This window comes from Apium graveolens, chromosome 1 (assembly GCF_009905375.1).
Source record: "Apium graveolens cultivar Ventura chromosome 1, ASM990537v1, whole genome shotgun sequence".
NCBI lineage: Eukaryota > Viridiplantae > Streptophyta > Magnoliopsida > Apiales > Apiaceae > Apium > Apium graveolens.
Window position 1 is genome coordinate 200,324,522 of NC_133647.1, and position 27,247 is coordinate 200,351,768.

The window sequence follows — 27,247 nt, forward strand, 5'->3', positions numbered from 1 at the left end:
AAGTCGAAGATCTACAACTGCTTAAATTCTGACATTTGTACAGACTGAAGTTGTTATCAGAAGTTGAATATTGGTAAAGCTTTAAGGACTGTAAGTTGTAGTTATCTAGTCTAATTCTCATGCATTTGTATTTAGAGTGAAGTGCTATTTTCGTTATTGTTAGTTGTCATTAGAGTGTATAGAATGGTCTTGCTTTAGGTAATATATATCGTCGAAATATGCAAAGCTTGTATATATGTATTTAGGAAAATATGAGTTTTACTAATTCTTAAAGGGTGTTAAGTTTTGAAAAAGTTTGTTAGATGTAATTACAATACTCATGGCTGTACTTGATTCAACACTGGAACCTTTATGCTTCAAGTACTAGGTATTTTTTATTACAAAAAAAAGGCACTTAATAGTATTGAGCCTGAAATGCATTATTCTGTTATAAAAAATCTGTGTCATACAATTTGCCTTATGTGTTGCATTCGTTGTTGATACAATTGATCTTATCATTATCCACTAGAATAACCTTGTATGTCTTTTAGCATAGAATTGTATTACCCTACGACAAATGGCTTATGTTCAAATAGAATTATCTTAGCCTACTAACTAAGGTGAACTGTGTTTATATTTTTAGTGAAATGTAGTTGCGTTTTGCTGAACCAAGTACTTTTTTTTAATTTATATGTTCAGATTTTTTTGGTGATTCCTACTCGTGTATTAAGTGCATTACGTGTCTATATTGGTAATTATGTAGGTTTGTAGAGTTTGTAGGCTAAGAGGTATGTAATGGAGCGTGCACCTAACAAAACTATGAATCAGACACGCCATATAGTTTGGCTTTCTGCCATATAAAAGGTCTGACCTTTTTGCTTAGAAATATATTACCAAAGGTGCCTTTTGTATTCTAAGTCAGAGCATCTATCCATAAGTCCATGTTAATGTCTAATATTTTAAATTTAATTCTATTGTTAAGGTATCTAAATAAAGCCACTTCTTGTTTCAGGTGTTTGAACTCAGTTCCTCACAAGGGCCTGAGGCTGGTTTGAAGTTATTCAGTAATGTTCAATATTTTAGAGTTTTGGTTTGTGGTGGAGATGGAACTATTGCTTGGGTTCTTGATGCAATTGAGAAACATAACTTTGAGTCACCGCCACCTGTTGCAGTTCTACCACTGGGGATCGGAAATGATCTATCCAGGGTGTTCTATTGCCTAAATAAGCATGCAGCTTTGTGCATCTGACGTATTAAATTCCAATTGTCTGAACTATATGCTTGTATGGTTTCTTAAATTTTGACTAGTCTGTGAATAAATTGCGGTATGCGAAAGAAGGGGCTAGGGATATAATGGACAAAATATGTGCGGACTTACCATGGCAAATGTGGATTGAAGTTGATGGAAAGGACATTCAGATTCCAAAGGTACATCAGTTATGATTAATTATATACTGAAGAACTTTTCCTTTTATAAAGTTTTTAAATGTAAGCTTAACAAAAAAATTTCGTAAATTTTTAGGATGTGGAAGGTTTAATTGTGCTCAATATTGGCAGTTATATGGGAGGTGTGGATCTTTGGCAAAATGATTATGAGCATGATGATCAATTTAGTCATCAGTACATGCATGATAAAATTCTAGAGGTTGTATGCGTTTCTGGAGCATGGCATCTTGGCAAGCTTCGGGTAACCTCTTTCATTTTCCAATTAGTTTGTATGTTGAGTTGTAGATAAATTGGGCGTAAATTAATGTGCCAACTGTTGAATCTGTATTATTTAAAACGTTATGGAAAATTATTATAAGTTATAACAATGTTTTTCTGGGTTAACACCTATCTATCGCTTTTGTAGAAGTAACGATTATCATATACAGTAGGACATTCATTTGCATAGAACTAAAGAAGAATGTAAAAAAGGTAACAAACAAAAAGTATAGCATCGTGTAAATGTTAAGGCTTAGTGACTTTGTAAATTAATATGAAAACTAGTTTTTTTTACTTGATACAATATTATGTCTTACTGATTATGTAATGTAAGTCAGTCAGTTGCTTTGTAAGTCGTTAGTTTCAAGGTCTTACTTTGTCAGTCGCCTATGTAATTTTCTTCCTGTTGCTCTCACTCTTATGTCTTGATTTGCAAATGTAAATATACAGTCAGTAGCGTGGCAGTGATCTGTTGCTTTAAGAAAAATGTTTAAACTGCTTAAACTGTTGCTGGTAATTATAATCATATCTGTTTTGTGCCTAGTGCAATGTTCACTTCACATTAGAGAATATGCATATTTATCACTATATTAAGATGCATTTAATATATGATATACTAGACAATTATGTACTTTCTAATATGTAAAGGCTCTCCTCTAATATTTTTTGCCTGATTTACACATTTTCTCCTACACCTACTCAATTAATTTATTTAGATGGAGGGTTATATATACCCATAACTCATGAGTTTCATGAATAACATAATAATGTTCACGAAGATGCCAATACATGATATATTAACCCTGGAATTCACAGAAGCTCTTATTTTTCTATCAGGTTGGACTTTCCCAAGCTAGGAGGCTAGCCCAAGGAAAAACCATACAAATACATCTTTCAAGTCCTTTTCCAGTTCAAATAGACGGGGAGCCTTTTATGGTCTCTTAGATTTGTGGAGAAAATTACCTAGTTAAGAGAAGTCACTATTTGCTGATATATGCTTAAAATAGAAAAATCCTCCGATATTGTACAAAAGAAATGACAGCGACTTATTGTTTATTATTTCATTATCATGTGTTTATGTTAAGAAGGGCTTCAGGTTCACGGGAACCAAGAGGCCATGTTGCTGCTATTATGACAGATGTTTTGGTTGATGCAGAGTCTAAAGGTGTTATTAATGAATCTCAAAAGAAATTACTTCTCCAGGAGATTGCCCTTCAGCTTTCTTGATCTAATTATTTCTTTTATTTTATACGACGGACGAGCTTGACGAGTTGCGAATGGAGGCTGCAGAATATATCCAGGAGTTGATATGAAGTCTTTAATGACTTGATTTTTGCAAACTAGTAAGGGAACCATATGCTTTTGCAAACTTTAGTGGTCTCTTATGTTGGTAAATTTTAGACGTATATTAAGTTGTATAAATTTTAGTTGGAATATGGAGATAAATATGGATGGGTGGATTGGTTTTTGGTTGTAGATATGGATGTTGGTTGTTTATTGGACGTCGGAATGGTTATATGTTGGTTATCGGAGAATGCGGTTGGATTTTGGTTGTAGACATGCAAGTTGATTTAGTATATAATTTGGTTGTTTGTTGGATGTTCATTTGGTATTTTTTTGCTTTTTCTGGGTTTATGCACAAATGCACAGGCTTATTTTAAAAAAAATTAGAACTCAAACATCGGTTCTTGTTATAAAACTGATGTGAATCAACTAAAAACACATCACCTACTCAAACTAAAAACGATGTCTAAACCAACAAAACAAATCGAATTATTGGAAAGAAAACGATGTCTACAATGTTAAAACACATCGTTTTGTGCAAGTATATAAAAGTAAAACGAAAGAAAACCGATGTTAAAGTAGAAGTTTCACATCGCTTCTTCAAACAAAACTGATGTTATAATATATGTCTAACATCGGTTTAGCAAATGAACCGATGTAAAATACGGACTAAGACATCGATTTGTTTAAGAATCTGATGTCTATCAATTAAAAGTGCTTCTCTGTTATATGTTTAAAGTGCTATTTAACCTCCTAAATACCATTTTTGACAATCTAGTTTTAACATTTTATTCAAAAAAATGGCTAATTATACATCAGTTTGCTAAAAAAACCGATGTCTGTGTACATCTTTAATATCGGCTAAAAACCGATGTTAAAGACCCCTAACTTTCTCTACACATGCGAAGATATCGGTTTTAAAAAAAAAGACACCGGTTTATAACCGATGTCTAAGGGCATTTTTCTAGTAGTGATGTGCTCTAATCAGTGTTCTAAAAAGCGCATTAAGCGGCCGCCTAAGCGGCCGTTTAAGCGGAATTGGGTCATAAAGCGCTTCGATTTTACACTAATCGGATGATTAAGCATTTTTAAAGATTAAGCGGCCTTTTAAACGGATTAAGCGGTTATTAAGCGGATTAAACGGTCATTAAGCGGTCAAACCGATTTTGACTTGTCCAATTTTTTAATTGTAAATATTAATATTTTTTTAATAAAACAATGATCTTGATTAAAAAATTAATAATATATAATTATTTAAGAAAAATCTATGTTTATATACTTGATACTTTATTTATTTTCATTATTTTAGTAATACACATATTATTATTAAATTTAAAATTTTAAATAAATATTTTTTATCCGCTTATAGACCCGCTTAAAATTCCACTTAAACTTCCGCTTAACCGCTCAAGTGCTAAAAGGTCTTCCCGCCACTTATGACCGATTTACGCTTTTTAGAACATTGGCTCTAATACTTAAAACCGGCGAAAAAGTCGAGCCAAGCAATTTTTCCACCGTTTATACAGATAAACTTAATTCAAATATAGTTTGTCGAGTGGCAGTCCATAAAAACAAGATCATCATCAAAAAAATATTGAAATTGGCTGTTGCTATTAAGGAGGCAACATATCACTAGTGATATCATTAGCCATTACACCACCTCTGGTGTTACAAGCCCATTTTCTTTATTTTTGTCAAAATTGTTCGGACAAATGACTCAAAATTCCATTTGTCATATTTTAGAAACCTTTTAGAAAAAAAGAAAAAGAAAAAAAAGTTGCCTTGAGCTAATAGAACAACTTTCTATGATTTTGGGCATGTTTGACCGAACAAAATAAGTAACTTATTTGCTTATAAGCCCGTAAGTACTTATCGATGAGTGTTTTTCGACACAACTTATAAGTTAAATTTACAATTTATAAGCTGATAAGTTGAATGTTAGCAATGACGTACTTTTTTTGAACTTATTTTGATTTTTTTATTTTTTATTAACTTTTGTTTTAAAATTTATGTTTTTACATATCAATCTAATTAAAAATTTACGAATTAAGATAATTGTGTTTAAAATTTATTTATTTTAGCTCAGTTAAGTAAAAAAAATTATGACATTTAACCAAACACTTATTTAACTTATAAGTATCTATTTACTTATCACTTATAAGTTCCTTATTCATTTTAAATTAAATTACTTATTTTAAAATTTCTCAAACGATCACTTTACACGAGCAGGACTGACTTTTCCTTGGTGCATGAGAGAATAAGAACCTTCGCATATTGAACAGTTGAACTTTCCGTAAGGAAAGAGGTTACAACTTTGACTCTCGATATTTTTAGAAATGAGATCATACAACCAATCACCATGCTTCCTTTGTTCATAGTCCTCTCTATATAATCTCTATCACTGCTGCCTATATAAAAATAATATCTTAAATTCATAATAATAAATCCAAATACAACTTCTTATCTCCTTTGCTTCCTCTACTCACTTCTACAACCTCTGTTTTCTCAGGACTTCAACCTCGTCGTTAGTCTCTCTCTCTCTCTCTCTGGTTGCCACTCTCTCTCTCTCTCGCTCTCTCGCTCTCTCTCTCGCTCTCTCTCTCTCTCGCTCTCTCTCTCTCTCTCTCGCTCTCTCTCTCTCTGGTTGCCACTGATAATAACTAAAAAAAAGTAAAAAGCGTGAAAGGCAAGGCTTTTATTTTTATTTTCCACTGATGCTCATGCATGTTTGATCACCTTATTGATCTCAGTAGATATTTACTCTTAATTCATAATTATTTAAGATTTTTTCCCCGTTAATTGATTGTTCGTATTGAATATGTCAGAAATAAAGATGGGACTATCCTTCACCAAGCTTTTTAGTAGTCTGTTTGCCAAGAGAGAGATGCGAATTTTAATGGTTGGTCTCGATGCTGCTGGAAAAACCACAATTTTGTACAAGCTCAAGTTGGGTGAAGTTGTCACCACTATTCCTACTATTGGTATGCTTTCTTTTTAAATTTTGTAATTTTAAGCTTCTTTATTAAAACTTTGATGGCTTTCAAGAACTTTTTATGTTTTAAGTTTTTCTTAGATTACGGCATTTAATATGTTAGGATGAGGGCTAAATTGTCAGGCGAAGAACAATCTTAGTTTTTAAATTTAATTTTCGAGTGACCTCCGTTCTAATTGATAACATGTTAAGCTACCCGTTCTTCAAAATCCTAAGGTACTAATCAATTTGTTTATCAACTCTCAAGTTGTTCAAATCAGTGCTCTGATACAGTGATACTAATCTGTTAAAATTTGTTAATTTAAATCTAGGAAGTAAGGACACGAGTGCGGGAGTGCGAGGGTGTGGTATGGGGATACGAGAATTTGGAAAATATTATAATATGGGGATATGAGTGCGGGGTGACACGGGAAAAATAAACAAAAAAACTATATAGATTTCATGTTTAACATAATAAAACTTACGAACAAAACTAAAAATTGTGTGAAAAATGAATCAAATGCATCATTTATTAATCTAAAACACAAAAATACAGGTAAAATATTTTAGTTTATGCAAAAATGAATATGATAATCAATACTTTTGTAGTAACAAATAGAAATGGATAGTTAATTTTGTGAATATGGTTTGCTAAAATAGATTTCGACTAAAATTTCTGAAGATAAAATTTCAGATCGTGGAAGAATCCGCATGTTTCGATACGGGGATACGTGTGTCCGAGTATCCGACACGGGACTCGGCATGCGACCCAAGTGTCCCTGCTTCTAAGATTTAAACAAATACCTGTTAAATTTCCAACTTAGGCACAAGATTGATGCGCTAAAGAATGGCACTACAATCACCTTGTTAAAGGAAAAACCATTTTTTGTAATCAAGTGAGTTAATGTCTGATATCTATCGTTGCAATGGAACTGAATGACGGATCATTTTCTGCAGGTTTTAATGTAGAGACAGTTGAGTACAAGAACATTAGCTTCACTGTGTGGGATGTTGGCGGTCAAGACAAGGTAAGTGCGACAGATATAGCTCACCGTTTTGTTTCACTATGTAAATGTTGGTTTTGTAATCACTCAACGGTCCACTGCAGTTTTGTACTTATTGCACCTATAATCTGAGGTACTACGATTGTATGATAATCATAATTAACTTAATGCGGTTATTGATAATTTAGCAATCCCGAAACTCATAGTATGAAGAAATTGTGCAAAAAGTTGGTTAGCAAGGAAGCATGACATTTGGTACTGAATGTCGTGTATTATTCTTGGCATATGCTTGCGTGCCTCTTCAATCATGTTGTGGACACTATAATGGTAGATGAGTTTTATTTCAATTTTTTGGAGATGGTGAGAACAGCTTAAAAAGTAGTATATGCAGAGAGCTTAGTACTGATTTATGTGCTGCACACTTGACTTCCTGCCGTTTTCACTTCACCTACTAAGTTTTCGTTCTTCGTAGAGGATGGTAATGTTGTTTTAGTGCATTAGGTTGTTTGTTTCAGAGCTTCTGTTAGAAAATTCTAAGCCCTTAACATTTTGCTCAAATGAATTGTTGTCATTTTTCTGGGTACGACATTTCCATCACCTACGTTAATAAAGATTTTCCGGTCTGATTTGTCTACTATGTTTTGTTCTTTTCCCATATCAATGTTCTAAAATATTTCACTACTCCCGAATGCTTGTTTAAGTTTGAGTCATGGTTTCAGATTCGACCTTTATGGAGGTTTTATTTTCAAAATACGCAAGGGATCATCTTTGTGGTGGACAGTAATGATAGAGAGCGCGTGATGGAGGCAAGAGATGAACTGCACAAGATGTTGAATGAGGTACTGTTTGGTAATTAGTTGATTGTCCTGGACATGCTGCGTATTTCCATACACATAGTAGATTCTATATTTCACCAGATACTAAGGGTTGCAAAATGCTCTTCTGCGGAGTATCATCCTATGATATTAAGGACAGTCATTATCTCTGCTAATAATTTCTTTTTTGCAGGATGAACTGAGAAATGCAGTACTACTCGTGTTTGCAAACAAGCAAGATCTTCCAAATGCCATGAATGCTGCCGAGATAACTGACAAACTTGGCTTGCATTCTCTTCGACAGAGACACTGGTAAGCATAATCATTCTCCAACATTTAAATAAAAACATAACTGAAAATTGCTCCAACAAAGTGCTAACACGAGCATATAACCTCTTGAATTATTCAGGTACATTCAGAGCACGTGCGCTACATCTGGAGAGGGCCTATACGAAGGACTGGAATGGCTTTCAAACAACATTGCTAACAAGGTATGCTTCATTTAGCGCTACAACTAATTCTGTTCCCTTATGTTAACTTTATCCATACAAGTGTCTTGCAATCGGTTTTCTAATAAATCCTTTGTTGGTCAACTTCAGGTTTAAGCAATTTGTCGATAGCTTCAATCCGGTTGCAGTTACCTCACCTGGTGGTTGTCGTTGCAGATTTTTTGTTTTTGTTTATAAAGTTACTTACAAAGGGTGTTGTTCTAGTGATGTTATATAGTATGCTAAACGTTTTCATGCTTGATTTGCTTGTAATATACATTGCTGCAGAGCAATGACATGTTATAGTGAGTGTTATAGATGTGTAAATCTATCAAATAACTTGAATTGTATTGGCCTAAGTACTTGTGCAAATTTACTTTCTCAAACCAACAAAATTTCTAGCTGTTGATCAGAATCAAGTTATGCTTGTACAGGGAGGATTAGTAAGGGCCCACGGGGCACGTATCTCCCCTAAAATAAAATTTTACCTTTTTTTACCATTAAATTTTTTAAAAATATATGAAAGTGCCCCTCCGAAAATTTAAAAATATAAGGATGTATTTACAAAATATGGTCGGTGTCCGGTGTCCCTTCGGAATATAATTCCTGTATCCGCCCTGCTGTACATATATTGAAATTGCATATAATAAAAGCTGATATAACAAAAAAAAAGAAAAACAAAAAACCATGTTCAAGAAGAGTTTAAAGGAAACAAAAATATCATTCTCCCTGTCCAAAATTGTTTTGGAGGAAAAAAGGTTTGGAGGTGCGGAGAATCGAACCCGGATAGTTTTTGTACCTACAAACAATTTTTATTCTCTTCCATAGAGCTACACGTCCCATTTATTATTAAGTAATAAATCCAATTAAAATTATTTTAAATCAACTACCTCTTCACTAATCAAAATAACTGCAATTCAGGTATTTTGAATTTTTTATACATTTAAACGATTATATTAGAGTTTTATTTCTTTGATTAAAAAAAATAGCTTTGTTTAAAAAAATTGAGGAAACAAAAATGTTTCCTAGTGGAAAAGATAAAAAGAAATATAATCAGAACCTAAATCTATCATCTTTTATTAATTTACTCATTATTGAAGTTGATTTCATAACAATTAACCAATAAAAAAATAATTAATTGAAATATAATAAGATACTAAATTTACTAACCTTCCTACAATAATAATTAATCAAACTTTAGAAATTTTAAATTAAAAATTTTAACTAACATGCTCCCTATATTTAAACACAGGTGCCTATATATTTATATTATTAAGCTGTGTTTGGCTGTGTAATTCTTCTTCTACTCGGATCTTCAACCTCATCGTAACTCCTCTCTCTCTCTCTCTCTCTCTCAGATCTCTATCTTATTATTACTGTTTAATCATTTCATTTAATTATCTTATATGTGTGTTTGCTTGCGTTTTGCACTGTTGATTTCACATGATCTGTATGTATATATTATAGTTAAATTCATTAGATTTCAATACTAATCTTCGAGTTTGATGAATTGCAGCTATTATATGTGAATACAACTGTATATCTGTGTGTTTGTGCTTTAATTTTGCTTGTGAATAAAATTGAGCTATAATTTGTTCATTAATTGCGTGTTGTGTTCGATCTGTGAAATGTGCTAAATGTTTGGATTTTCGAGTTTTCGATTTATCGTGACTGTTTGTTTTTGTTGAATTGTTGTTTTAGGTTTGATTAGTGTAGTTTAGGTGTTAATTCTTATATTGTTAGTTGTGGTTTCTAATTCTATTTCTATCTATGAATTATGCTATACTCCGTATATGTTTTTTTATTTAATATTTTTGAAAAGAGTTAGAAGTAGTTTGGTTTCGTATACCTAATGAGAGTGAGCCGAGATTATGTAAATGACTAAATTTTGAGTTTCGTGTTGTATCTTGAAATGTGCATGTTACTTGCAGAGGTGTGGATCGGTTTGCACTAGTAGTTTACTGTTTACAATTGTGGTATAGTTAGTCAACTTATTCGGTATTGACTTGAGTTAATTTGTTTACGAAAAAGGCATATTGTTGCAACTAATAAGAAAACTGTATGAGAATTTTAATTTAAATGTCACTGCTGATTGTGCCTGTTGATCACCTTATTGGTCTGGGTATACTCATGCTGTTAATTGAAAATTGTTAATATGTATTGTGACGTTTTTCATTAATTGGTTGCGTTTATGGATGTGTCAGATAAAAGATGGGGCTCTCTTTCACCAAGCTTTTCAGCCGTCTTTTTGCTAAGAAAGAAATGCGCATTCTCATGGTTGGTCTCGATGCTGCTGGTAAAACCACAATTTTGTACAAGCTCAAGTTGGGTGAAATTGTCACCACTATTCCTACAATTGGTATGTTATCGTTATATTTTTGTAACTTTATGTTCTTATTTGTTGTCGTAGAACCAAGATAAGGAAAAAACTGCAACTGCTTACAAATGTTATGCTTTATTGCATTTTTGCTTTACTGCTTTTTATGATATTAGACCTTAATAAAGAAGGATTAATTTATTAAGGTTTCTTAGTTTTTCTTGGAATTCCAAATCTAAACCAAAGCAAGCCTACCAGTGTATCCCGCTCTAAATCGAACACACATGAGGAAGTATGTACAGAGTTCTAATCTGTAACCTAGTAGAAAAGTTGTAACCTAATCCGTGGAGTTATAATAGGGCATAAGTAGGAATTTGGATATGGATATATTAGTGAGCATTTTATTGAGCACAAGACCTACGAACCTGTTTTATTTTATCGATCATTTGAAAGCTAATTCAGATTCCATCTTGATCAGTTTTAAGTGTTGAAGAATGGCACTGCCTTCACCTTGTCTTCAAATTACCATTTTTTGTTGTAATGTGAATTAATCTCTGATATCTATAGTTGTTATGAAATGGAATAACAAACAGTTCCTTGCAGGTTTTAACGTAGAGACTGTTGAATACAAGAACATTAGCTTCACTGTGTGGGATGTTGGTGGTCAGGACAAGGTAGCTGCAACTAATATATTTTGCCATTGTGTTTTCCTATTTAACTAACTATTGTAGTGTGGTTTAATACTCATTAGAATATAATGACCCTGTTGTTTGACGTACTGCGACTGTTAAACTTTCTCATGATCATTATTGGTAAGGGTTGTCAAACTTGTTGCATCTATATTTGAGTTTTTCAGAAATTTGCCAGTTTGTTACTGTGGTAAAGATATACACTGATAATATGATTATTATAATCTGATGAAGTGTGATTGTTTGTCTTCCATTCAATTATTCAAACTTCTTTGTTACTGGTTTAATGACTACTATAGAAGTTTCTTCAAATAAATTTCAGACATTGGCCTTCTACCATTATAGCAGGCATTGATAATTGATATATACGGGAAAACTCATATTATGAAATAATTGTGTGTGTTTGTTCTGCCTGTTAGCTGTTGAAATTTTACTTGCTGCTTTTTAGCCTTTAATTAAAATGTTGATGTGCCTGTTAGCAGTTGTTATGTTACCTGCTACTTTATAGCCTTTAAATAAAATCTTGGTTATCAAGGAACCATTAATAGTTACTATTAATCATTAAATGTGTTCTAGTATTCTTGGCACATGTTTGCACTTTTGTTAGGAACGTAATGAAGGTTAAGGTGGAAGATAAGTTTCATGTCTACTGTTTGGGCCTTCGGGGTAGTATTAAGGATTTTAAAATGCATTTGCTGAGAGCTTGCTGCTTGGTACTAATTTCTACCCTGCTGCACTTCACTTGATTCTTTGGCGCCTGACCTTTCAAATTGTCCTCCATTTTTGAAGGATAGTCATGTTATATTAGTGGATTCGGTTCTGTATTGTGAAAACCTGTAAGCTTCTGTAAGAAACTTTCAAGCCCCTAAATTTTGTCTGAACTGATTACTTATTATTCATCTATATTTATTTTGGGCACAAGTTTCTCATCCTTGATGAAAATTGCATAGCTGATTCACTAAGTTTCTAAAAAATTCGATTAAATTGTTCTATTAGTTTTTGGTTCTTTTCCCAAATTAATGTTCTAAGAATTTTCATTACTCCTGAATACTTATTTGAACATGGGTCATGGTTTCAGATCCGACCTTTATGGAGGCACTATTTCCAAAACACACAAGGGCTCATCTTTGTGGTGGACAGTAACGATCGGGACCGTGTGGTGGAGGCAAGAGATGAACTGCACAGGATGTTGAATGAGGTACTGCTTGGTCTTGCACTTGATTACGAGTTCCAGCAAATACTATTTTTTTTTCTGCCAAGTCAAATACAAAGTTTAAGGGGTGCAGAATGTTGTTCTGTAAAGTATTGCCTTGTAATGGGAAGGACATTTATTATCTTTGCTAATTTTAGAATTTCTCATTTGCAGGATGAACTGAGAGATGCAGTGCTCCTAGTGTTTGCGAACAAACAAGATCTTCCAAATGCCATGAATGCAGCTGAGATCACTGACAAACTTGGCTTGCATTCACTTCGACAGAGACACTGGTAACTAGAATCATTCTCCAACGTGTAAATGGAACGTAATATGTTATGTAAATGGAACATACTGAGTTGATTTTGCCCCTCTTTGAAATTTTCAGGTACATTCAAAGCACGTGTGCTACATCTGGAGAGGGCCTATACGAAGGACTGGATTGGCTTTCAAACAACATTGCTAACAAGGTATGGCTCCTTAATTGCTGCATGGCTAGATCTGCTTTTGTTTCTTTGTTAATTGGCAAAAATATGTGTACTTGATCAGTATCAATTCATTAACCGCATCATTTACCCTTTTCAGGCTTAAGAATTTCCTTGATGGTTCTACCAGTATCCAAGTCAATCCATGGGCACTGTCGTCACCTTCCGGTGTTGCAGATATTATTGTTTCTAAGATTACTTACTGTGGATGTTGATCTGATGATGTGAGAACGTCAATATGGTGATGTAAGATGTTGTGCTGATGGTTTTTATTCTTAAAGTTGCTAATAAATACATTGCTATAGAGCAATTACATGTAGGTTTCTTGCTTCATCCTTTGTATGGGGGTTAAAGAGTAGATTTGACAAGTTATTAAATTACTTGAATCGGCCAAACCTTAATGCCCTTAAATTGGCCCAACTGGCCTTGGTTCCAGTTCTCCTTTTATTAATGTTTCAAGTTTTAAAATCGTAATGTTTCGGACACCATTTTTGAACCTTAATAAGTTTGTAAAGGTTTCTTTAAGACTGATTTCTTTTTGATATGTTCCTCCTCGAAGGTTGACAACATGTTATTAACCCTTGTATCTAGATTCTAATATTTGTAGTTCCCCAACATAATATTAGATTTTTTTTTCTATTTTTAATGTATAGTGAAGAACCTATGGAGAACAAAAATATTGCTTTTTGTAGTGTCCCTTTCCTGCATGTTTGAGACGGGCATAGTGTACATACTACATAGAGAATTAGGCAATTAGCAAATGCATATCGGCAACATTTTTAAATCTGCAGATGCATGGTGTATTTGTTTTTTTGCTAATTCTTTTTTTTCCCCATTATTTTGGACAACATTTTGAATCTGCAGATGCATAGTGAGAGAATCTATTAGTCACTCAAAAAGCTCATATGAACATATCTATTTATAATAAATAACTCAAACTAAGTCTTAAATATAGTTAAATATATCAAATATCAAGTACTTTGAGCCAAGTTTATTCAAAAACTCTAAAATAGAACTCTAAGATTATACTCCTCATACCCTACCACCATCCACCCGTAGATTACGTTAAGATTTATAACATTCGAAATTAAAAAACTCATTTGAATCCACTTACCACCATATCCTTTCCGAGGATTATCGACCGACCATCTACTTTCTTATTTTTTTTTTATTATATTTCTTAACGTTTTAAAACTTTATCTTCTTCTCCTTCTTTTGGTTAGACTTTTGTTATGTAACCTCGATAATAATAACAAGGTCCGGATTATAACTATTTAGAAAAAAAGGGTCCGGGTTATGATTGTTACAATTAGCACCGTAGTTGAACTGATATATTAGTAAATAAATAGATTAATTATTGTTTTAGAAACAATATTGGCTCAAGTTTGATTCGACCCAAAAACGAGCCAAACTTGAATAACATTCTAAAAATTATTTTTTTGGAAAATTACCCAAAATACTTAGACTTTTAAATATATTTTTTAAACTACTGTCATTTTTAAACTTATATTCAAATATATAATTTTTTTAAGTTTAATTTTCAAAAATACGATTTTGAAAATACGTTATGCAATTTAATTTTAAAATTTTAAACTGTTCATTTTAAAGTTATATTAGTTGCGTTTCCAGTTTACGGTCGAATCAAGTTTAAAATCAACTTAAAAAAAATAAAATAAAAATTGTATTTCAGATTGCAAAAGTTGCAAACCGCATTTCTGAAAATAAAACTTAAAAAATATTTTACAAATAAGTCATATTTTTTTTATTTTTTATTTTGAAAATAACTGTATTTTTTATTTTTTTAAATAATTTCCGGGATGCATTTCGAAATATACAGTCAACAAAGAAATTAAGTGACTTGTCTGTACTATAGAATGAAGTATAATTTGATATACTTTTTTTTGTTAGTTTAGTTATTTCCATGTATGACCGTCAGATCTTTTTAATCAAATGGTTAGGATTGTTCGATTCAAATACTAAAAAATATATACTACTCGAATTTTGAGGTTCGAATCTCGCCAACGACAAATATTTATATTATTATTTATACAATATTAAAACTCACAGATTCGGACCCCACAAATAGCAAATATTTATATTATTATTTATACAATAGCCAAGATTTATTTTCGAATTTCGTCAACAACAAATATATATATATTATTATTTATAAATATAGTAACAAGGTAATATTACAAAAATAAATTTATTATAATTTTAAATAATATAAAAATATTAATGAAGACCGTACTTGTTGTAAAGCTAGTATTCATTAGATGCAAGTTTAATTGTTGAATGGCCGGGAGAAAAGTACCGAAGAAATTTATTAAAAATAAAATATTGGCTCAGTTGGTTAAAGAGGGAAAAATTATACTCTTGGTCATAGGTTCGAAAATCACGGAAGGAGAATTTATAATTATGTGATGCAGAGTCTGTCAATTAAATGTGGTTTACCTTGTTAGGCCGTAGAGTTTACCTAGTGTGCAGCGGTAGGGTTTACCCAGTGTGCACCCGAAGGTAGCGGCTGCGGGTTACCTACAACATACTTCTAAAAATCGGTAATCGGTACTAATCGATTTAGGTATGGATTATGGATTAATCGGCAAATCGGGGATTAATTGGAACAAAAATCGGATATATTTAAATATTTTAATAGTTTTTAATATATTTACCTTATTTATTATGATATATATAATTCAAAAATAATTTATAAATATTAATCGAATTTCAAAAAAATAGATCGGTCAAATATTTTTTAAGGATTAATCGGGGATTTTTAGAATACCCGATACGGAAGAAAAATCAATCGGACGGATTTAAAAAATAAAAAAAAATGTTGGCCATGTAATTTTAAAACACTCAAATTTGAAAAACAAGCGGGCTCATTATTCTATCTAATCCACCTTCCTCTTCAATCTCTCCTTCACTTGTAATCACAGCAATGTCAGTACTCAAAATCCCCCTTCTTCACTCACACTTTTTCATCACTTTCTAAATCTCATCTCAATTTCAAATCTCAAACCCTACCTTATTCTAATTCACCTTCATATCAAACTAATCTCATTATTTGAATCCTTGTTTCTTATAATGTCGAAAGACACCTCTTCCTCTGCTCTTCGACTAACTTCTCGAACCTCGATAAAACACACCGAGCCTAGCGAGAATGATCTCGACATCTTGTCGAGCAATTTCTCTGCTAATTTTCCACCTCCGAGGACTCCGCTCAATTCGATTACAGATCCGAGTCAGTATATAGAACAAAAGGCCAATCACCAGACTGATTACGAGGTATCGAGACCGGGGAGATTAGCTGATGCGAAGCTTGAGGCGTCTGTGGCGGTGATGATGAGTAAGAGAGGTGGAAATGTTGGGGGAAATGATAGTTCTAGGGTTTCGAGTAAGTGGAAATCGTATTCGGAGCCTAATTCTGCGAATAGTACTCCTGCGAGGAGGATTTCGAGTGTCGGTGTGAATACGGGGCCTAGAGTTTCGGTGTGTGGTGGAGAGAAGGGAGGGAGTTCTTCTAAGGCTTCGAAGAGGCTTTCGATTGGGAATTTTGAAGTTCCGGAAGAGATTACTAAGTTTGAGCTCGTGGAAGATCCTTCGTTTTGGAATGATCACAATGTGCAGGTGAATTTGTGTTTCGATGATATATTGACTATTTTTTTTTTGTTCGAGTTTCTTATTTTGTTTCTGTTTTGTGTAGACTTTGATACGGATTAGGCCATTTAATAATTCGGAGAAGATGTCTCAAGGATACGGTCGATGTTTGAAGCAGGAGAGTCCACAAAGCTTGGTGTGGCTTGGACATCCTGAACTTAGGTTTACGTTTGATCATATTGCTTGTGAAACAATATCGCAGGTGCTAACTTTAGTCCTATTTTAGTTTTACTTTGTGCACATTCCTGTTTCTAGTGTTTTAATTTGTTAGGCTACTGAATTGAATACTTTCCGATTTTGATGCAATTTTTCAGAATTAAGTGCGTGTGTAAATGCTTTTATGATGAGTATAAAGGTTAATGAACGATATCATATAGGTCATTTGCTAAAATAGCATTGAAAGGTTGCATTTAATAGGATCTATCACATGTTAAATAAAGAAGTTTGTACATGCACATAAAGTTTGAACATTAGAGTAAAGGGTTTACTGATTAGATTTTTGTACAGGAAAATCTTTTTAGGGTTGCTGGTTTACCTATGGTGGATAATTGTATGGCTGGATATAACAGCTGCATGTTTGCTTATGGTCAGGTATTAGTTATTTCCGAAAATGGTACATTTTTTATTATCATCACTAAAACAGGAAGGAAATCGTACTTTGATGAGGTATTTGTGATAGTGTTTAAGCTCTGCATATTTGTTGTTGGCAGACTGGTAGCGGGAAAACATATACTATGATTGGTGATATTGGTCAGATGGATGGAAAGCTTAACGAAGATTGTGGGATCACTCCTCGTGTATTTGAATATTTATTTAAGAGGATTCAAGAGGTCTGAGATGTTATTTAAATGAATTGTATGACTGTTGTACTGTTATATTTTACTTCCTCGTTACAATTTTTCATTTTAATTTTTGATAGGAAGAAGAAAGCAGAAGAAATGAAAGACTAAAGTACAGCTGCAAATGCTCCTTTCTTGAGATATATAATGAACAGATAACAGACCTCTTGGATCCCTCGTCAACCAACCTTCAAGTAAATCTTGGTTCAACGGATAAATGCTGCACTTTCTTTTTTAATCTTTAAATAGTAAGTTATGTAGTCAAATTTCATGCTACAGCTGAGAGAAGACTTGAAGAATGGAGTATATGTTGAAAACCTTACGGAATATAGTGTCAGAACTGTTACTGATGTGTTAAAGCTTTTGTTTCAGGTAAGACTTAGTGTTCTATATATAGTTTTATTATCGCATGGTAATTGTGAATGTGCCTTACAATCATATCATGACAGGGCGTTGCGAACAGGAAAATGGCTGCAACTAACATGAATAGTGAAAGCAGTCGATCCCATAGCGTTTTTACATGCATTATTGAAAGTCGCTGGGAGAAGGACTCAGTGACACACCTTAGATTTGGAAGGTTAAATTTAGTAGATCTAGCAGGGTCAGAGAGGTAAAGTTATCATCCTGCATCTATATTTTGAAAATATATATTAAGAATGCTGATTTTGTTTATTTTGTTAGGCAGAAGAGCTCTGGAGCAGAGGGAGATCGCCTGAAAGAAGCAGCAAATATCAACAAATCTTTGTCAATTCTAGGGTATATAGATAATTGTTCAGCATCCTTCATGGTTGCTCTGCTACTTGTCGCCCTGCCTTATTCTGATATTTTAATATATTTGTGGATGTAGTCTGGTGATAATGTCTTTAGTTGATGTGGCACATGGGAAGCACAGACATGTACCTTACAGGGACTCTAGGCTTACATTTCTTCTTCAGGTCAGACAATTACAAAGATTACTAGTATAATTTACCAAGCAATTAAAGTTTTTAATTATTACAAGGTTCTTCTTACTACTACTCAATTCTTTTCATTTTAATTTGTATGCAGGATTCTCTCGGTGGAAACTCAAAAACAACAATTATTGCAAATGTCAGTCCTTCTGTTTGGTATGAATCAGCATTATCCCCCTTTTGCATCATACAGTTGCAAAAAAGTTTTTATGAATAGTTTATTCTGTAATTAAAGTTTATCTTCTCTGCAGTTCAGCAAGTGAGACACTTAGTACTTTGAAGTTTGCTCAGCGTGCGAAACTTATTCAGAATAATGTAGCAGCTCTTGATTACATGTCTATTTTGGTAAAACTTACAATGTATATATCCATTAACATCTTTGGTGTAATTTTCTTGTTATCAAATAGGCTAAAGTAAATGAAGATGCTTCAGGCGACATAACAGCATTGCAGCGTCAAATTCAGCAATTGAAGGTATTAAACTGTTTATATATGTATATCGCCATACATAACCAAAATACACTAAAAATAACACAATGACTTATCTTAACAGGGTCAGCTGTCCTTTCTGATGAAGGCTGGTAACAATTCAAGTTCTCTTCCACATTTAGCGCCAGGTTCTCAACCTTCTATGAGAGACGATATTCCTGAAATGGAGGAATCAAAAGAGGAAAGTGATACATATCATGACCAAAATGATACACATGACCAATATAGGAAGGTAACTGTGATCTTTGTCACTCTGATACTTGATTTCTCTGATCCCTGATACTTGATTTCTCATGATCAGAGAGTTGGAAAATATTTCATACACTAATTTGGATATGGCAGCTGAAATGCTTGGAAGCTACTTTAAAAGGTGCATTGAGGAGAGAGAAGTTTGCTGAGACTGAAATTAAGAGATTAGAGGCAGAAGTTGCACATATGAACCGTTTGGTATTATGAACTGTTTGGTTTCTTATTATAATCATATTGAGTCTTTGTTTGTTATTCAAGGATTCATTTACAGTTGTAGTTCATGCAGGCTCAACAAAGAGAAGAAGATGCTCAGCTTACTAAGATGATGCTAAGGGATTATGAAGAGAAGTTTAAACGCTTGGAATTACTTGCTGATGGGATAGTCTCTGCAGACAAGTATCTAGTGGATGAAAATCAAAGTTTAAAGGAGGAGAATGAGCGGCTTCGAGCAAGGAGCATTAGAAATCCAGAACTAACCAGATTTGCGCTAGAGAATATTAGACTTCTCGAGCAACTGAGATTGTATATGCTGTAACCCTCTTTTAAATCTTATCGTGGATCTACTTTCTATCCCAATGACAATTGCTGTTGCTGTCAGGTTTCAAAATTATTATGAGCTAGGGGAGAGAGAAATACTTTTGTCTGAAGTTTCTCAACTGCGAAACAAGGTAGGGGAAAATCCTCTTCTCCTTCTGCCCTTTGAATAACCAGAACATTCTTTAATTACAGCATTTTAAAAAATATTTTATGTGAAGCTTCTGGAAGCACTTGAAGCTCAGGAAAGCCATGACCAGTCTAAAATTCTTTCAAGAAGAGATGAGCAGGTAGAAACTGATTTTGTTCTCTGCTAGAGATTAACAACTTTTTTTTAACATCTAGTGGTTGCTCGATCATGAGTATAATATTGTGGAATGCAGGATAACAATGTTGCAAAGGAGTTGGAAGGATGTAGAAATATGAACACCAAACTTATTAGGTATGTATGATGATAATTCTTTTTCCTGACTTAGGTTATTAGGTCTCAGAATTTTCAGGTTAATTTGCTTTTTGGCTAAGCAAAAATTTGCAGCCTGGATTTGTACATTGCACATCTGAATGGTTACATCTTTCACATGTATAGATACTTATATTTTCATCTTATAGTGAAGTCTCTGGCGGCTCAATGCACTTATCAGTTACCTATCCATTACTGTTTTCTTATTTATTGATATCCCCTTGTGATAGATGATCAAACAGTACTCTGGTGTCTTTGATTCTGTTGATCAGTCTATGCTTTCCCTATAATGGGCATGGAAGATAAATTCTGAAATACAATCATTTAGAAAATCTGTTTCCACCGTATACAAAATAGTTAATTTGATTGTACTTTGTAAATCTGGTTTTAAAAGTGGAAACGTCTGTGACTTGAGGTACATTCAAACTTCTTACTTGCAGAGAATTTGAGGACTTGCAAAGTGAAGTAACACAGTACATGTACCAAGACCAAGCTGCAGTTCACTCGGTATTACTTCACATAATTTGTTAACAATATCTGTATGCAACTTGAGGTGAATTAGTAACGTGGGTGGATACCCTTAGGGCATACATATCTTTTATTTGGTCGTACTTTTGCAGGCCGAAATCATACCTATTAGCAGCAGTTATGGAGATACATCAGTTCCTTCTACCCAAGAGGACGGTATTCAACGGAATCAAAGTGATAATGACATGACTCTCCCGTTACCTTTGCAGTCCAGGCATGCTCTGAAAGATCTCGAAGATGCAAAGGTTTTGATAGAAGCCTTAGAAAATGATCAGATTTGCCTAATTAAAGAACTAGAGTTTGCACAACAGGAAAATCATAGGTTGATGGAAACTTTGAGCAATAAGCACGAGGTAGAAAGACAAAATACGAACACAGTTGATGATCGCTTCACTGAGAGAGATGTTTTAAATCGGAATTCGGATGTTCCGAAAGAAGGCGATAAATGCATCATGACTAATGAATTCCAAGTGAAGCTGGATATGATGACCAAGGACCTTGCGGATGCCCGATTACTTAGTAGCCAATATCTTAATACCAATGCAGTAGACTTATCTCGGAGACACGAAGCTGAATTAATTTGTGCCGAGGCAGAGATGGAAGCAAGTAAGACAATTCTTCAATTGCAGGAAGAGGTAGCTACTCTTCAATCAGAACTTCAGGATATAGTCCATTCCATGACCCAAGAGAATAACATTTTGAGAATCAAAGTTGCCGAGAAAGAGGATGAAAAACAAGAATTACATGATGAATGGAAAAGGGCAAGTTTGGAGCTGACAAATATTCTTTCAGAGGGTTCTAAATCTCTCAAAGATGCTTCTGTGCAAATAGAATATATTTCAAGTTCATTTCCTCATGTAAATAATGAGATACGTGAGCGCGTTGAAAGGGTTGTTGAGGTTTGTATGGAGAAGGAAGAAAAAATCCTGATATTAGAAAAGAGCCTCGAAGATGCACAAGAAGCAGTATTGCAGATGGAGCAGAGAATAAGTTCCTTAAAAGGTGCAGCAATGGTTTTGACTGAAGTTCAACAGCTAGAAAATTGTGCAAGCATCATAAAAATGACAACAGTTTTGGATGAAAAGATCAGTATAATAGATTTTTTCGAGAGAAAACTTAAAAGCAAGGAAGATCAACTCAATGAAGCAGATAAATGTGCTAATGCTGCTCTGTTGGTTGTAAACAGGCTAGTTGACCACATGGACTTTGCTCTAACAGACAATGCTAAGGAAGATTCTTGTAAGAGTACAAACTCCCAGACAATAGAAATAAAACAGGTCCTACCTCAGGAAAAGAAGATTCAAAGTGACTCGAAAGTGCTAGAGAATGAAACTGTTTTTAATGTTTCTACTGCACAATCATACCTGCCATCCCTTCATAGTGACATTCAGAAATCGGCGTTTCTATACAAGGAGGTGATTCAAGAATTTATGATAGATTTTCAAAAAATGAAGGAGAACTGGAAGGAGCTCAAAGAGAATTGCAAAAGTTCGCCACGGTCGCCTAAATTTGTCAATAACGAAGAGCAGAGTTCACTAGATTATGAACTTTTCAAATTTAAAGTGCCAGAGACAAGTAACTTTCTTCAACCTGCCGAATTGGTGATTCAAGAAAAATCAGGCTGTTTTAAATTGAAGGAGGTAGTAATAAATTAAATCTGCATTTTTTTACCTCACAAGTAGCGGAAAAAATTGTGTTCATAAGCATCAGTTGTTGCTACTACGTTTTGAAATATATGTATATGCATTGGTCAAGTTACCATAATTTAGAAACTTGTAAAATGATAATTTTTTAACAATATCTTGTAATTATCAGTTTGTTGATCAGGAAGTTAGTCAGACCAATAGCTTCTTCAACAAATTTGAGGAGGCTCGTGCAACCATGCAGGAAGCTGATGTTATGTTAAATGCGTTACTGAAAGCAAATGAAGACTCAAGACAGCTGACTGGTACGTGGAGACAAGCTGGTGAAGAGTTGATGGTAGAGAAAGTCAGCTTGACCGAAGAAATAGAACAGCTTAAATCCTCACTTCATTTGAAAGACACGGAGAATGAAATATTACAAGATCAGATTCATGGAAGTTTCATAGAAATAACAAATTTGATAACTTCTCTCGAAGTGTCGATCCTTCACATGCAAAGAGACACGGAGAAAATGTGCAAGGTGGTATTTTCCGATGCCCTAATGATAGTAAAGGAAATTATGAGATATCTTTCCATCTCCAGATCATCTTTAGAAAGTATTTGTGCCGAGGCAATGGAGAGAGAATTTGCTTATTTTGTGCTTCATCAGTGCACTGTTGGAGAATATCTCAAAAAGTTTAAAAGTTCAAGTGAAGATATTTCTCCCAATCAAATTGGACTTCAACAAGACCATGCCAACTTTTTTACCTGCAAGGATTTGATTGGTGAAAGTGAAATGGCTGTAAATCTTGTGCAAGGTGAAGAGCAGGACCAAAGCGCAATTCCCTCTAGAGTGGATGCCATTAAGTCAGGCAGATCCTATACTGACACCATGTACGAAAATTTGGATCTAAGAAAAGAATTGCAAAGAAAAGATGTATTGTTGAAAGGCTTACTGTTTGATATTAGCTTGTTGCAAGAATCAACCTCCACAACTAAGGATCTCAAGGTTGAAACTGAAAATTTAGTTGCATGTTTGAGCCAAAATCAACACAAGCTTCAAATCAAAACAAGGCAGGTTGAGGATCTGCTGGTTCAAAATAAAAATCTGGAGAGCCGCTTGGCCGATACTGAAACTGCTTTATATGTGGCGAATTCTGATTTAGAACTGGTGAGAGGAACAATAGATGATTTGTCAAGCCAAAATGCAGAATTTAAAATTCTTTTGAGGGATCTTTATTTCAGAAAGTCTGAGGCTGAAGAGCAACTAGCAGAACAAAGAGATGTTGTGAAGACTTTGGAGAAAGAAATTCTTCTAAAAACTTCTTCCGCAGAGAGACAATTACACTCTTCATTCGAAGACCTTGAGAACTACTCAAGCATGGTCAGTGGCGAGAAGGACCAACTTCATGAGCAAATTGTTGTTTTGCAAGATAAACTTGATATGGCCTGTTCATTAGCAGATGAAAATGAAGCTATTGCTGTTGAAGCTCGCCAGGTATTTGCATTTAGCCTAATCTTAAGGTAGCAAATAGCTGCAGGATTTTTTAGCTGAAATTTGTGATTATCTTTGTAGGAGTCAGAGGCAAGCAAAAAGTATGCAGAACAAAAGGAAGAGGAGGTTAAGATATTAGAACATTCTGTTGAGGAGCTGGAGTATACTATAAATGTATTAGAGAAAAGGGTAAGTCTAATCAACATTTCCTTGGGAATCATTTATAATAGAAATAGGTGTTCTCTCAAAAATGCTACTTTGCAAAAATAAGGCCTCTGAACATTCCTACATTTGCTTGACTTGTACATTTGTTTTACTTCTCTTAGGTGAATGAAATGGATGAAGAGGTAGAAAGGCATCGGATAATGAGAGACTCATTAGAATTGGAAACCCGAGCATTGAGACAACGCCTATCAACAGTTGAGAACTATGCTGAAAACAGGGAGTCAGAACACTCAACAAATGATAGGCCAGCAGACTATCAACTTTCAAGGTTAGAATTTCCTTCTTTCCTTTTAAAATAAGTTTACCTGATTCGGGCAATCAGGTGATAAATTCATAAAATTGCATGACAGGTCGTTGGAACTTCATGAGGCACATAAACGAATAATATCTCTTGAAAATGAACTAGCTGAACAGACAAAAGAGGTGAATCTATTTTGAACTACGAAATTTAGATTTTTTTGGTTTTAAAGTAGCTCCTTGGCTATCTTTTCTCGTCCAACACAAGTTCTCAAATATATCTCGTCACTGCAGATCAAACAGTCCGAAGAGTACATATCTGAACTTTTGTTGCATGCTGAAGCACAAGCATCACAGTACCAACAGAAGGTATATTTTTAGAGAAGTATGCTGAATAAGTTACATGGATAAAGTAGACATTAAAGACAATGGTAAAAATCGTCTAGATGAATGAATTAATCTGCATCTAAATTTATACTGGTGCAAATTGGTATCTGTGAATTTATACTGGTGCAAAAGTGAGATAAGCATCTAATTAAGTAGAAGCTAAAGAGAACGTAATTAAATTAGCAAAAAAAAAGAGTTACTCTGCATTCTCTGAATGTATATCGCAGTATCTTTTGAAATAGTGATTCCTACCAATCTTTTGTAGAAAGAAAGTATATTTTTTAACCTTAATGTACATCTACTTTTTCAAGCAGCACATTCCTTCGAAAATATATTAACTTATTAAGAAGTTAAAATATTCTCAATAGCAATCAATTTTCTGTTACTGTGGTAAATCATAGAAAATCCTTATTATTTGTTCAGTACAAAACCTTGGAGGCAATGGTTCACGAAGTTAAAACAGATTCTTCAAATGCAATATCTGCTTCCTCGGTGTTAGAAAAAACAGAAAAAGGCTTAACAAAACCACGGGGGTCTAGCTCACCATTCAGATGCATTGGAGGTCTGGTTCAGCAGATGAATGTGGAAAAAGAAAAAGAACTGTCAGCTGCCAAGATTCAGATAGAAGAGCTCAAAGTACTGAATGCTAGTCGGCAGAAGGAGGTAATTTATTGTTTTTTTTGTCATGCTTCTTCAACATATAAACTAAGCTCACTTTTTGATTGCCTCTGAGTGTGTTTTGATTTGCCTCTGGGTGTACAGTTTTATGTAAATATTTGGTTATGTACTTACTTTAGTGCATGTTTTCTGCGCCCTCTTTTATTGAGGAAATACAATATTTTCTGAACAGGTGTGTATGCTGAATACTAGACTAGCTGCGGCGGAAAGCATGACACACGATGTCATTCGAGATTTACTTGGTGTTAAATTAGACATGACTAATTATGCAGTAAGATTCAGACTTGTATGTTGTAGAATATGCCGTAAACAGTTAGTCTTTCTGTGCTTTATTCTTTTCGTATGTTGTAGAATATAATGGACCAGTATCAACTACAAAAGTTGGTAGAGGAGGCTCAACAACAAGCGGACAAATTTATAAAAATGGTACATTGCCATTTTTTGCTTATCTAGACATGGCAGTCATAAGTGTATCTGTGTAGCACCATAACATGTATATTTCTTTTGATGAACTAGGAGAAAGAAATTGTCAATCTGAGGAGCAATATTGAAGAGTTGATTGAGGAGAGGGAGAGGTAATTCCAACCTTGTTATACAGCATTCAGATAACCAACATAACTGTTTGCTTATCATGATGTGTAATACTTTTGCTGTGTCCTTGGAGCACAGAACTAGGAGCATATTTTTATAGATAGAATAAAATTATGAATCTCACAGTAGACTCTCATATATGTTTTCTGTTTGGATGTCCTTTTGCTTGTATAGATGCATTTTAGAAGTGAATAGAAAAGAAGCAGATATATTTGCTATCCAGATGACTGTTGAACAAATACAAGAGCGAGATCAGTTGCTGACAGCACAAAATGAAATGTTAAAGGTCTCTCTCTGTCTCTCCCTCTCTCTCTCCCTCTCTCTCTCTCCCTCTCCCTCCCTCTCTTTCCCTCCCTCTACCCCTCTCCTTTGATCCTAAAGTCGCAACCTTGTTGAGAGGTCTTTACCTAAATTCGGCACTCAACTTGGTTGCTAATGTTTTTAGTACCTGCACTATGGGAAGGATTTAACTATATCTAGAGCTAATTTGTGCCCCTCCTTTTTTTGATAAATAATTTGTGCCATTGCTCAAGTTACTATAATATTGTATATTTACTTCGCTATCAAGTCTTCCTTTGAAAGCTAAAACATATATCCTGCAGGCCGACAAGACCAACTTACAGAAGAAGGTTGCTGAACTGGATGACTTGGTTAAAAAAATATGTGGTACACAAACTACCCATCCAAGACATGGCTTGATGAGGTCAAGTACTGAATTCAACAAAATGCCGACTGATTCTGGAAGACAGCTTGACAGACGTTCTCAACATCACAGATCTGAGAATAGTCGCACAACTGGCAAACTGGACGGGCATGGCACTGACTTGAAGTTCAGGTAAGGATCACATTTATAATGGTGTTATTATCAAGATGCATTATGCATATGTACGTGCTTTTCTAATATGAAGTCAATGGTGCACAGGAAGCATAGAATTTAGCTTGTCATCAAATTCAGCTTCCGACTAAAGCTTCTTCAAGCTAACTTTGATTAAAATTTCTCATCACATTGCATTCCCTTCGAATTTGGCTGCAAAAGACTGAATTATAAGGTTGGCAATGCAAAAAAGGTATTGGCTAGCTTCATATTTCATGAAGTTTTCGGATCACGTTTAGACTTGGTACAGAGGTCTAATGTACATTCATTTTTGTTCGCACGTGTGTATTTGAAGGAAAAGATCATCTTACGCAAGCTTAATGATCTGTGTTGCTGTATATGCATGCGACTCAACTCCATTGTCTTTCAATTGTAATTCTTTTTGGCAATCCGGTGATGTAATCAATTGTTTGGAACACCATACAGTTCAAATATATTTGTATAGTTTTGTCATAAAATGATCTCATTTGGAGTAGCGATTACATCCGTGGAATTTCACATT

General features: G+C 34.1%; 3 protein-coding genes and 1 pseudogene across 8 annotated transcripts; all 4 read left to right on the plus strand.

Annotated features, from left to right (window-relative positions):
- The first annotated feature begins 774 nt into the window (after positions 1 to 774).
- Positions 775 to 2,910, plus strand: LOC141716816 (diacylglycerol kinase 2-like; annotated as a pseudogene).
- A 2,425-nt stretch (positions 2,911 to 5,335) lies between these two features.
- LOC141678359 (ADP-ribosylation factor 2-like) lies at positions 5,336 to 8,604 on the plus strand. 3 transcript variants are annotated; one of them, XM_074484660.1, is made up of 7 exons: positions 5,336 to 5,491; positions 5,793 to 5,948; positions 6,896 to 6,966; positions 7,662 to 7,781; positions 7,951 to 8,069; positions 8,167 to 8,248; positions 8,357 to 8,604. In XM_074484660.1, exons 2-7 carry the CDS (start codon positions 5,801 to 5,803, stop codon positions 8,360 to 8,362), a joined length of 546 nt encoding a protein of 181 aa, XP_074340761.1. In that variant the 5' UTR covers positions 5,336 to 5,491; positions 5,793 to 5,800; the 3' UTR covers positions 8,363 to 8,604. The 3 variants fall into 3 exon arrangements, with proteins under 3 accessions (XP_074340761.1, XP_074340766.1, XP_074340773.1); XM_074484665.1 differs by having other exon boundaries at positions 5,359 to 5,516; XM_074484672.1 differs by having other exon boundaries at positions 5,372 to 5,653.
- An 839-nt stretch (positions 8,605 to 9,443) lies between these two features.
- LOC141678378 (ADP-ribosylation factor) lies at positions 9,444 to 13,470 on the plus strand. Its single transcript, XM_074484678.1, has 7 exons — positions 9,444 to 9,571; positions 10,450 to 10,604; positions 11,166 to 11,236; positions 12,330 to 12,449; positions 12,618 to 12,736; positions 12,832 to 12,913; positions 13,029 to 13,470. Exons 2-7 carry the CDS (start codon positions 10,457 to 10,459, stop codon positions 13,032 to 13,034), a joined length of 546 nt encoding a protein of 181 aa, XP_074340779.1. The 5' UTR covers positions 9,444 to 9,571; positions 10,450 to 10,456; the 3' UTR covers positions 13,035 to 13,470.
- A 2,341-nt stretch (positions 13,471 to 15,811) lies between these two features.
- Positions 15,812 to 27,220, plus strand: LOC141678381 (kinesin-like protein KIN-12C). 4 transcript variants are annotated; one of them, XR_012557736.1, is made up of 33 exons: positions 15,812 to 16,558; positions 16,635 to 16,790; positions 17,096 to 17,179; positions 17,299 to 17,418; positions 17,508 to 17,621; positions 17,707 to 17,799; positions 17,877 to 18,037; positions 18,109 to 18,183; positions 18,275 to 18,362; positions 18,475 to 18,533; positions 18,629 to 18,692; positions 18,785 to 18,850; positions 18,930 to 19,097; positions 19,208 to 19,312; positions 19,392 to 19,636; positions 19,713 to 19,782; positions 19,870 to 19,938; positions 20,032 to 20,090; positions 20,549 to 20,615; positions 20,729 to 22,276; positions 22,452 to 23,756; positions 23,835 to 23,942; positions 24,080 to 24,246; positions 24,329 to 24,401; positions 24,510 to 24,584; positions 25,026 to 25,265; positions 25,453 to 25,551; positions 25,632 to 25,706; positions 25,797 to 25,855; positions 26,046 to 26,157; positions 26,474 to 26,706; positions 26,794 to 26,938; positions 27,041 to 27,220. XR_012557736.1 is itself a non-coding variant. In XM_074484683.1 (32 exons), exons 1-32 carry the CDS (start codon positions 16,016 to 16,018, stop codon positions 26,807 to 26,809), a joined length of 6,516 nt encoding a protein of 2,171 aa, XP_074340784.1. In that variant the 5' UTR covers positions 15,812 to 16,015; the 3' UTR covers positions 26,810 to 27,220. The 4 variants fall into 4 exon arrangements, 3 of the variants coding, with proteins under 3 accessions (XP_074340784.1, XP_074340806.1, XP_074340797.1); XM_074484683.1 differs by having other exon boundaries at positions 26,794 to 27,220; XM_074484705.1 differs by having other exon boundaries at positions 22,464 to 23,756; positions 26,794 to 27,220.
- Positions 27,221 to 27,247: the final 27 nt, after the last annotated feature.

Excerpts from the sequence above, each read along its gene's own strand:
- LOC141678359 (XM_074484660.1), top strand. The coding sequence starts at position 5,801 with ATGGGACTATCCTTCACCAAGCTTTTTAGTAGTCTGTTTGCCAAGAGA. Across the intron at positions 5,949-6,895 it reads CACCACTATTCCTACTATTG|GTTTTAATGTAGAGACAGTT; the intron begins GTATGCTTTCTT and ends CATTTTCTGCAG. Across the intron at positions 6,967-7,661 it reads ATGTTGGCGGTCAAGACAAG|ATTCGACCTTTATGGAGGTT; the intron begins GTAAGTGCGACA and ends TCATGGTTTCAG.
- LOC141678378 (XM_074484678.1), top strand. The coding sequence starts at position 10,457 with ATGGGGCTCTCTTTCACCAAGCTTTTCAGCCGTCTTTTTGCTAAGAAA. Across the intron at positions 12,450-12,617 it reads TGCACAGGATGTTGAATGAG|GATGAACTGAGAGATGCAGT; the intron begins GTACTGCTTGGT and ends TCTCATTTGCAG. Across the intron at positions 12,737-12,831 it reads TCACTTCGACAGAGACACTG|GTACATTCAAAGCACGTGTG; the intron begins GTAACTAGAATC and ends TGAAATTTTCAG.
- LOC141678381 (XM_074484683.1), top strand. The coding sequence starts at position 16,016 with ATGTCGAAAGACACCTCTTCCTCTGCTCTTCGACTAACTTCTCGAACC. Across the intron at positions 19,783-19,869 it reads TTTCTCAACTGCGAAACAAG|CTTCTGGAAGCACTTGAAGC; the intron begins GTAGGGGAAAAT and ends TTTTATGTGAAG. Across the intron at positions 23,757-23,834 it reads TTGCTGTTGAAGCTCGCCAG|GAGTCAGAGGCAAGCAAAAA; the intron begins GTATTTGCATTT and ends TTATCTTTGTAG.